This window comes from Eucalyptus grandis, chromosome 7 (assembly GCF_016545825.1).
Source record: "Eucalyptus grandis isolate ANBG69807.140 chromosome 7, ASM1654582v1, whole genome shotgun sequence".
NCBI classification, from domain to species: Eukaryota; Viridiplantae; Streptophyta; class Magnoliopsida; order Myrtales; family Myrtaceae; genus Eucalyptus; species Eucalyptus grandis.
Window position 1 is genome coordinate 50300792 of NC_052618.1, and position 11312 is coordinate 50312103.

Consider the following 11312-nt stretch of genomic DNA (forward strand, 5'->3'; position numbering starts at 1 on the left):
AGTTATTGTCCACATTAGCGGTGACTAGCTAAAATTAACTCAATAAACTGAATTGACACATTTACAAAAAGTTTAAAACTAAATTGACTCAAAAACTGTTCACGATTGAATTGGTATAATTATAATAAGTTTACGACTTTTTGGGTAATTTTTCCTCAATCTTGTGCTTGAGGGTTGGGAGGCGATGGACCATACCCACATCATTGGCGAGGGTGACCATAGGTGAGGCCCGACCAGCCATCACCACAAAGCAAGCGGTGGTGTCTTCGTAGCCAGCCACCATCGTGCGAGGGCTTGTCGCCAAGAAGAGATTTTTTTATCATGACTCTTTGATTTCGTATGTAAACTTTTTAGACTGGAGAAACAAGTACGCTTGATAGAGACTTCTAACCTTATTAGTTGCTCATCTCGGGGGCTAAATGGAATCAATAGGCCCTTTAGAGATGGACCGGCCAGGCTCATCTATAGACTGGTTGACATTTAGCTATTTGCATATATAAATAGATATAAATATATATTTATTCATAATGTCGACATTCCCATCTTATATGACATTTAATTACCATGAGAAATGAACAATAAAATAATCAGAATTTTTTTAGAAAATACCAAATATACGATGAACAAGAACCCCGATGATCGATGATCTCTTCACGCAATTCTTTTAGGCCTCACTTCAATGCCTTCAATGACAAGCCCTCCCTTCAGTTGATATCCCTGCACCTCCTTGAAGCTCACCTTCACCACCTCGTCATGATCGCCGCCACCTGCGCCGTTGAAGAACTCTCCAAGCTCAACCTCCATCCACCCGTCTTCTCTTTCTATCGGGACTTTCTCTTCACCTTCAACCCCCGGTCTTTGCTGGTCTCTATTTTCTCGATGGTTTTGCTGCAGAATTGATGTGCTTGTGAAGACTACCTGGTTTTTCAACTCAACGGATACTTGTGATGGCATGACATCTAGCCCATATGCACGGTGAGAGATCTTCATGATGAGATAGGCTTCATAGAGAGTGTTTGGGGATAGCATTGCTGTGGGCATTTGGCCTTCGATCGCTAGCCAATCTGTTGTTATGAGCTCCGCCACTTCCCGAAATCTACATGGAAAAGGATGTTCTTTTTAGAAACTTTTGTGTTTAGCCAATGAGAAATGATGATCCGTGAAGTGACAAACCTTGATGCGGGCGCAAATTTCCAGGTCCAATACATGGGTACATCGCTCCACGCTATGGAAAGCTCTCTTGCCGACAGCACATACGATATCTTCCCCGATGATCTCTTCAACTTGAAGCCCTGCTTTTAAAAAACATAAATTTCCAAAAACCAGTCCTTCGAATTCTCAAATCCCTCATCAAAATAACAAAGAAAAGAAAACCCGCCAAAGTTTCGATCACCTTTCTTCCGGCATCGATGAGCTGAGGTCGGCACAAGCTGAGGAAGAGCTCCTTCTTGGAACCGAACTTGAGGGGCCTCACCAGCCTCGCGAGCAACGCGTCACAGTTGGGCGGCAAGAAGCCATCCCAGACGACGTCGGACTGAGCGGCTGATCGGAACGTGCGCGACACCAGGGCGAGCCTGCATGCGTCTTCAGGGGATGCGAGGGCGAGAATCGCAGAGACGCAGTGTTCGGGCAACGAGTCCATCGGTTTTTGTCATTCGAGAAATCCCAAAACCGTCGAAGACTTTTCTTTACGCCATGTAGTTTGGCCAAGTGTTGGCAGACTATTTGGGGGCCCCCCAGTATCTTCAATTTTGCGATGTTAGTCCTTGTAGTTTTATGTATCTACCAAAACTGTCCACGGCCCAATGCCGTCTTCTATGTCAATATTAGAATTAGGTACATTCCTTTCTTATTATCTATGACTGGTGGAGGCTACATCATTTCCAGCTATCTTCACGTTTGACTACCTATGAAGTACGGACACGTTCGGGAACCTTCCGTGTCGTGTCAAACACGTCGATACATGTCCGACACGCTCAGAAACGCGAGTTGGAGTGTATCCGAAATCACAAAAGGCTAGGTTTCTAGAGCGGGTCTACAAGCGTGAAGGGAGAGTGAATCATTGTAGAAAGCAATGGAGGGTGGAGACAAGGGCGAGGGAGAGGAAGCGAGGCTGCGGAGGTGAGGCCGCGACGATGAGGCCATGACGGTGAGAGAGAGCTGGAGGAAGAGAGAACCAAGCGACTGAGATAGCCACAACGCAGGACCAGAGACAAGGCTACAACCACAAAAGAGGGAGGACCAGAAGCAAGGCAATAAGCGACTGCAACGAGGCAATCAAGAGAGAGTATAGATTGAGAGGAAGAGGATTGTGCAATGAAGGAGGAGGGAGTGGCCAGCGTTTTCCAAGAGTTTTCAAGGTTGCTGTTTTTTGTTTTAGAAAGAAAGGTTTCTAAAAGATAAAGAATGGAGATGATGTGCAAGGAGAAGGAGCATAGAAGGAGGAGGAGGAGGCTACAGTTAAGGTTTCCAAGGAAGGGCAGAAAAAAAAAATGAGGGGTGCCGTGGAGGAGGAGGAGGTAGATAGGTTTGAGTTTCCAAAGAGGGCAGAAAAAAAAATTAAAAATGTAGTGCCGTGCAAGGAGGCGTCTAGGAGGAATAGTAGGCAGCTAGTGTTTGGGTTTTCAAGGAAGAGCAGAAAAAAAAAATGATGGTGCCTTGAAGAGCCAAAAAAAAAAAAATTAAAATGGGATGCTCGTCCAATTGAGCGGGATTTGTCTTTTTCTTTTCTTTTCTTTTTCGGAGGGAGAGGGTGGAGGGTGATTTCAAAAAAAAAAAGATGAATAATGTTGAATAATAATAAAATTATGATCATCATGAAAAATTATAAATTTATTTAAATAAGTTGACTCTACTCTTTATTTTTGAAATAATCATATGTATATATAAAAATATTTATTTATTATATAACTTATTTCAACGTGTCGGAATTCTCTATGTTTTTTAGAAATGACGTGTCAGTGTGTCGTGTCGTGTCACGTGTCATGGGTCTATGTTAGTACTACATAGTTGACTGCTCGTTACTAAGTAGAAAAATGCAATTAGTGGAATTCTAAAGAAAACAAAATTCGGGCGTGATTGTAAACCCAGCAAAAATATTACATATGTTAAAATATGGGTCTTGGGTCCTGTAATTGTCGATTTATTTTGGATTATGGGAGCAAGGAGATCAATCTTGACCGTCGATTCAAGTCCAAATCTTCGACCTTTGAATTGGGACCAAAAAAAAAAGAGTGGGGTCGAAAGTCTGATCCAATAAAACAAAGTTGTGGCAGAAAGAAATGCTGGCCTTTCTTGTCTATTTTGTCCAAAAAAAATTGTCCTTTGATGTGAAAAGTAACTTTGGAGACCCACTTGAGGGGAAAGGGGAAGGTGGAACGATAAAGGTTTTTTTTTTTATGTATTTTATATGAGATAGAGAAATCCTTCGAACATCACAATATGTCAAGAGAGAGGATATTGATCAAAAAGTGTTAAATTTATTGTACTGCATCCAATTGATTTTTCTAATCTTTTTTGTCAATCAATTTAGTATTACACATTTTGATAATTTTTCAATTTAATCAATTCGGCTAATTTTGATGAGAAATCATTGACATGGATGCCGGCCATCCTACATGACATAGTCGGCTAAAAAGGTTTGCACTAACGTAGACGATTTTTGTTTTTTTTTTAATATTTCCTTTGCTATGACCTGGTGGCCCCAAAATTGGTCAAAATGAATATATTAAAAAATTATCGAAATGTTTAAGACTAAATTGACCAAATTAAAAAGTTTTGAACAAAATTAATTGTCATGCAATAAATTTATAGTCTTTCGGACAATCTTTTCGTCAACGGGGAGATTGCATCTCCCTGTGCACTATTCTCCTATCTCAATATATCTTTTTCTTAAAAATTTTCCATGCGGATCATGCTTGTGTTCTCTATTTCAAGACCAGAAGCCGTGAAGAATGACAGGATGTGTAATGGCTTTTGGTTCACCTATGATTGATGGCCTTTTCGACTTGATCGTGTGCCAAGTCAGCTTATGCATATCTTCTTGATCGCTGCTTATTGGGAGTTTCCCTTACGAGAGGCAATCAATCACGTTCATCTAAGGAAAAGGGGGTCGGCACGATTTGGGTACCATCTGAATTGGTGGGGCTATGGGAATTCAGTGGCCTTAATTGAACGAGGTTATAAATTTTCAAAGCGGGAAAGCTTGTTGGGAGTTTCCCTTACGAGAAAAGTCATTTTATTTTTTAACTCAAGCATGATCAACATAAATATATTTGGTCGTCCGGATTTTTAATAAAAATAGGACTAAATAGAATATGATATGAAATTCAGAAATTTTTCGACATCCTATCTAGCTGTTTTGTAAATTGTAGTAATAAAAGCAGATATATTTGTATCGTGTTGTGTACATTTTTATATAAATGTAAATAAACATAAAAGTTCACAAACGAAGATAATAAAAATCTCTCGCGACACTATTGTCAAAAATAATTTTTTTATTTTATTTTTCCTCTTTTTAAATTATTTTCTTTTTATTTTTATTTTATCCCCTTCCATCATTCTATAATAAAATTTTATTAATTAGTAAACTATTCTAACATACCTAAAATATGTAATAGATAAATATAAATATTATATTTAGATATTGAATTAATAATATTAGATAGAATTAAAGTCAAATATATAAATAAAAATATGATTAAATTAAAAAAATAAATTTTTATTTTTATTTTAAATTTCTTATATTATAATTCATATATTATTTATATCGAAACATAATTTCGATTTCGTTAATTTAATAAGTTTGTTATTCGAGAAAATAACTTTTCTATTATGCATACTAGGAATCATATACATTTTTATCTCATATCTCCATAGGATAATTTTAACCAGTCTATATCATTCTTATATTCAACTTTATCTTGTCTTGAGTAGACACCAAATATAGGATATGATAAATTTTTATCATATCATGAATATTATCTTAATTGCCAACTGCATTAAGTATAAAGGGCGAGCCAAACTTTGGGTAATGACCCAATCGTGAAAATGTATGGTGTGGTGTACAGAAAGTCGAATTTATATAATGCATCTCATCTTCAATTATGTAAGTCTGTTTTTTTATTGTTAAACAACCCCAGTCAACTAATTCCCTCCCTTGAATCAAAATTTATGAGAAGGCATATTTAAATTCTTCTTGTGTAAACAAAGAAAAAAAATAGACACTTGGTCTAATGTGTAATCGAGTATTCAATGTTTTATATTTAGCACAATTTAGTCCTTTCGGTGAGCCCACAGGCAATTCTATTGACATGGCATATTAGGATCCTGGATGACATTTTCTTTATTTTTTTTTAGGATATCTGATGATGCCACGTAAAAAAATAAAATTAAAAAATTAAAGGAAAACCGAAACATAAAAATAATTTGGACGAAAACCTAAAAAGTCAAATAAATCAAAGTCAAAGAGAGAGCACCATCTATCAGTCTTGTACCTGAGGGTTGGGAGCACCATCCATCAATCTTTTTTTTTTTTTTTTTTTTTTTTTTTAGATCGGAACCATCCATCAATCTTGTACCTGAGGGTTGGGAGGCGAACAACCACAGCCACATCGTCCACAAGGGTCACCACGGGTAGGGCCCGACTAGACCTCACCGCAGGCAAGCGACGGGGAGTCCCCCCATATGGGAGTGCCTCTCGCCAAGATGTGGACGGGACGGAGAGCCTATGACCCTCATCAAAGATGTTCTTTTTCTTTTTATTTTTCCAAAAATTTTGCCTTTTTTTCCTCTCAATTATTTGGACTTTTTAATTATATATTTTTTTGACATGCTGTCACGTCTACCCGATGTTGGCACCACCAATGGTTAAAAAAATATTTAAGGCTAAATTTTCATGATTATTTTGCTAATGAATGAAAATTTCTTTTGAGAGGGGAAAAAAAAGGAAGTACCAATTCCAATTCCCAACGGTTGAGACGGTCAACAAATCATCAAACTCTCGTTGTCCTTAGATCAAAACGGTTGACTCCTTCTCTCCTTGCCTCCTTATAGGCACGATTGAGCAGATTACACTATGACCAGGCAAAGCATCACAATTTCTCATGAAAATGGCCGGTTCACGCCGACAGCCCTAAATGATATATTAATCGTTACAATGTCATTAGATACAGTAGGGATAATATGCATCTTTCATAATCTTCATTGTATCCGTAATTTAGGAAAATTGCCTAATTAGCTTTAAATCTACTGTACGGAGCCAATGCAATCCCAATTTTTTGTGCAAAATTCCAATATAGTTATTCCAGTCAAATTCCAATCACTTTCAAAATAAACCAAAAACCATAAATTAAGGCATATCATTAGAGTGTGGTTGGTAGTGATAATCATAGCATCATGCTTAAAAAACATATATGTGATTGCATTAAAGCGAAAGAATCGTCAGTCGAATTCCAAGTCATACAGCATCATCTAAGCACTATAGTTGCAACTTTGCTTTTCGATGGTGTGCAACTAAGTTCGATGTCCCCAACACCATCATCATACGAAGACAACATAAACACGTTGAAGAAACTCAAATTTAACACTTGTGAGAGTGAGTCCTATACCTAAGGTGAAGCGTCGAAGTTTTTAACTAAAATATGTTGAACGAATACAAATTTGACACCGAAGCTATTAAAAATACCATTGAAACTGGAGGCGGAGTACTAATTCATTAGAAATTAAAATCTAAAGTTAGATTGGATAGCAAAGCTCCCGGATCTAAAACTAAATTGGGATAGTAAGAAAAGAAACAATAAAAAATAAAAAGGAAAAGCAACTAGGAGGGGAGAGATATCTAGGTCAAATCCCTCCCCTCTGAAAATGGAAGAGACGAAGAAAGGTTCAGAGAGGAATGGAGAGAGGTGGTTGGGAGAGGACCTGATAACTCAGTTAGAGAACATGTTTTAGGATACTTTGTTGAATGAGTCATAGACTCCCAATTTTATTGTCCGTCAAGCCGCTAGAAAAACTCTTCGGAGTTCGCCCATTTTATATAAACCAATTTTGAACTCCATAGGGCAAGCCAAAATTCGATTGGTGAGCTAATTATGGAATTGCCTAATGTCTCATGAAAAGAGTCAAATTTATATTTTGTGCCAAATCCACATATTTAGGTTTGCTCTTTAATTATTAAATAACTCTTGTGAATTAATTCCCTCCCTAGATGAGTCTTGTGCTTAAGGGTTTGGGGGCTGTTGACTACACCTACATTACTAGATAGGGTCATCTTTATTGACCATAGACGAGGCCTGACTAAACCCGTGGCCAGCAAACAATGACGTGCAAGCCCTCACACGGTGGTGGCTCCGCCACTCGCCACCGTCACAAGAGAGCTTCTAAGTACAAGCGCTCCGTTCGTTTCGCGGAAAATAACTTCCGGAAAATATTTTCCGGATTTTCCGGTGTTCGGGTGAGCGGAAAATCATGGTCAACGGAAAACATTTTCCGTTGACCGGAAAATTCCTTCTTTTCCAAGCCTCTCACCTCTCGCACGAGCTCTCTTCCTCCGGTTCTCGGTCTCTCTCTCTCTCTTGCTCTCCCTGCTACGAAGCCGGCTTCGACGACGTCCTTCTCCGGGTTCAGCCTCCGCCCTCCCCGGCCGCTCCTGCCCGCCTGCTCCGGCCGGGCGCCGCCGCCGCCGCGCTCCGCTTCCCGGCGGCTCGAAGCCGCCGGGAGGATCCGGCTCAAGAGGGAGCACCGCGGCGGCGCCGCGAGGCTCGCGGGGAGCTCGCCGTCCAGGCCGCTCGTCGTGCGGTGCGAGGCTTCCGGTGGACGGGTAAGCCTCGCCAGATCGGGCGAGGCAGAGCCTCGCCGGCTTGGGGCGGAGCTCTGGCCTCGCCAGATCCGGCGAGCTGGGCGGGGTTTAGGCCTCGCCCGAGCTCGCGAGGTCCTGGCGAGCCGCGAGCTCACCGGATCCTGGCGGCGGAGCTCGGGCTCGCCTTGATCGGGAGCCCGAGCTCCGCCGCCAAATCCGGCGAGCTCGGGCGAGGCCCGAGCCCCGCCCAGCTCGCCGGATCTAGCGACCGGATCTTGGTCGGCTCGCCATCGTCAGGCGTGCGGCGGCGGAGGAAGGAGGAAGGAGGAGGAAGAAGGAGGAGGAAGGAGGAAGGGGAAGGAAAAGAAAAGGAAAAAATAAAAAGAAAAAGTAAAAAGAAAACGAAAGAAATTAGTTAACGAACGGTGGAAAATGTTTTCCACTCAAAATTTAAGTTTCAAATTTAACACGGAAAATATAGCCATTTTCCCGGAAAATGACTTAGGAAAATATTTTCCGGAGATGACTCATTTTAGTGAAACGAACGCCCTAAGAGTCAATGACCCTCGCCAGAGACATAGGGGCTGTGCCACACTGTCCCCAACCCTCAACGGTCTCTCTCTCTCTCTCTCTCTCTCTCGCCTCTATTGTTTTCCCTTCTTTCTTTTCTTTTTTTTCAACAAAAAAAAATTGGCCTTTTGTTTTGTTTTCTTCCCAATTTTTTTTGGCTCTTCTATTTTTATTTTTTTCTTTTTCTGATGTGACGCTGTGTAGATGCCACGCCAGCACTGCCTATGCTACTAAAAGATATTTAAGAAAAGCCACCACGTCAACAAATTTGGCCTCTTTCCCCGAAGGATTAAATTGCACCAAATAAAAACCGTTTGAAATTTAATTGCATAAATGGAAACTCATAATTCTTGATTGCACACTCAACAGAAATAATTAAGTAAAAGCTCTTCCGATTCTTTCGTATAGGTTCTAACATGCGTTGCCCCTAAATTAGTCACGTCAACATATTTCAGTAGGATTATTTGCCAGAGTCCGTCCGTTATGGGCTTCTCAATGGGCTAGAGAATCGGCTAAAGAAAAATAAGGCCCATTGGCCGTTTGCCCATTGGGCCGGATGGCCCATTTAAGTCATGGTAGAACTCAAATACGATATTGTAAATCAAAATGCTGAGGACATAGAGCAAGTGATTCTTTCGGGTTGGACGGCAACGTCACCGTTTTGTGTGCCCTCCAAGCACTTCATTCGACAGCAAACAAGCCTTTCGAGAATACTCGTAAATGAAACTCACATTGAACTTGCATTATTGACGAAACAACTGCAATTTTATGGATGGTGAAAATCTATTTCTCCTTCTTCTCAAGCCTCGTCTCTAAAAAAAAATTTACTTCTCCCTAGTCCCTCCTTTTTTTTATAAACTATTACGAACGTCGCCAACCCCAAAACAAAATTCGGATGCCTAGTGTCAATTAGCAATCGACAAACCAGCGGTAAACGATAGTTCCTAATCCACACTCATCGGTAGTCATCGAAGCGCGCATACCCAATGCTTGGCAAATGGTCCTAGGAGAACTATAAGAAAAAAGCGATGAACGTTCCGAAAGTTCTATTTTAACTACTTTTCATGCTTTTTCTTGAAAATGTAAAAATTAATCTTTACATATTTACTTTTACTATGAAAAAAACGCACCCTAAGGAAAAGCCGGACCTATGCAGTACTTTGTCAAAATCATTAGTATAAACTTGATCCTATAACATTTAGTATGTCGTGCTCCTAATACATATGCCAATATTTATTTTTTTAGCCAGACCAATCACATGAGGTTAAAAGTATGGAAAGGAAAACTTAAATGTTGGAATAGAGCCTATAAACTTGTTGTAAAAATTACAAAAAAAATCTTTTTTATTCTCCAAAAAAAGAGAATAGAAATTCGTTAGGTAACACTAGCTATTTTTTTCTATTTTCTAAAACAGTTAGTAGCCAAAGAATAGATTTGGAACAAAAACAAGAAGTGGAAAATATTTATTTTTGTGAAATAAGGTCATTTTAGAAAAACAAGCTTGACATAACCTAATGCTCGTCTTTATGCAATCAACGCAAGATCTAGTCTCCTGACCCAATTTGAGTCCCCATTTTCTGCAGTAAAAAATAAATAAAATGAAAAATGAATAAAAACTCAAAATTTCAAAAATTTAGGAACAAATTTAGAAATTAAATTTTGATCAATTTGTATGGATTTTAATAGTAATTCTAATTTAGAATTAGTTTAGCATAAAAATGTGAAAATATTTTGATTAAAATTATATTCATAATCGAATATGCTTTTAGGGCTTTACTATATGGATTTTTTAATGTTGTTTTCTTTTTAGAGACCAAGGTCACAAAAGCTTTGTGACCCTAAATAATGTTTGCTCTTCTTCTCAAAAGATCTATACACCTATTCATTATAATGCCCAAAGATTTACTATTAATAGAATGAGAGAACTTCCATATAATAGGCTTTTTTCTCCACCTAAGCCCTTTGGGCTCTCCTTTGTAATGATGGCCCTGCTTTGGGCTTTACTGGCTGCGCCCAGCTTTATGAGATAAATAACAAGTATTTTTTTGACAAAAAAAAATACTTTTCATATCATGAGATATAAATCAATAGGACTCTTTATTGTCATTTGCAGCCATCCATCATTGATTAACTATTATATTAGATTTTTTTTATGTCATTTTAGAATATCTTGATAAATTAAGTCATTACAAAAATCCAATTTTATCCAAACATGAAATGATAAGTCTCTTTATAATTAAATAAAAAAATTAGGAATATAAATATATAGGGTTGTATAAAACGTATTTTTATTCTTTTTCTATTTTGAAAATAGAAATTTTATATAGTTATCGAATGCATTCTTCTACTTAGAAACTCATTTAAGGAATAGAAAAAGAAAAAACTATTTCTGAAGAGAAATTATTTGCTAGAATAGAAATGTTACCAAACTATAAGTTTATCACAAATAAATCTTCATAAAATGCAGGAATATATGTGACCATAGGTGAGGCTTGACCAACCATTGCCGCAAGAAGCGGTGGTGTCTTCATAGCCAACCACCATCGTGGGAGGGCATATGGACGAGAGCCGGGGACCCTCACTGTCTTTTTTGGCTCTTGTATTTGACCTTTTCAATTGAGACGGGCTTTTTCAATTAGACGATAAAGATGAGATTTCGATGATGATCCTTAGATTCTGTACACTGTACCAAGCCTTTTAGACTAGAGAAACAAGTCTGCTTGATAGAGACTCTTTTCTTTATTAGTTGCTCATCTCGTAGGGGCCAAATCGAACCAATGGCCTCATGGATCAGCCAAGCTCACGTATAGAAGGGTCTACATTTAGCTATTTGCATATGATTAGATATATATTTATTCATATATGTCGACATTCACATGTTACATGACATTTAATTACCATGAGAAATGAACAATAAAATATCTATAAAAAAAAAATTTAAAAA

The 11312-nt window shown here is 38.6% G+C and overlaps 1 protein-coding gene across 1 annotated transcript; it reads right to left on the minus strand.

Annotated features, from left to right (window-relative positions):
- Positions 1-535: 535 nt before the first annotated feature.
- Positions 536-1741, minus strand: LOC104432272 (F-box protein PP2-B15-like). The gene is made up of 3 exons (XM_010044735.3): positions 1394-1741; positions 1174-1292; positions 536-1096 (listed from the first exon to the last, which is right to left on the minus strand). Exons 1-3 carry the CDS (start codon positions 1640-1642, stop codon positions 652-654), a joined length of 813 nt encoding a protein of 270 aa, XP_010043037.2. The 5' UTR covers positions 1643-1741; the 3' UTR covers positions 536-651.
- Positions 1742-11312: the final 9571 nt, after the last annotated feature.

Excerpts from the sequence above, each read along its gene's own strand:
- LOC104432272 (XM_010044735.3), bottom strand. The coding sequence starts at position 1,642 with ATGGACTCGTTGCCCGAACACTGCGTCTCTGCGATTCTCGCCCTCGCA. Across the intron at positions 1,293-1,393 it reads TCATCGATGCCGGAAGAAAG|GGCTTCAAGTTGAAGAGATC; the intron begins GTGATCGAAACT and ends TTTTAAAAGCAG. Across the intron at positions 1,097-1,173 it reads AAATTTGCGCCCGCATCAAG|ATTTCGGGAAGTGGCGGAGC; the intron begins GTTTGTCACTTC and ends TTTTCCATGTAG.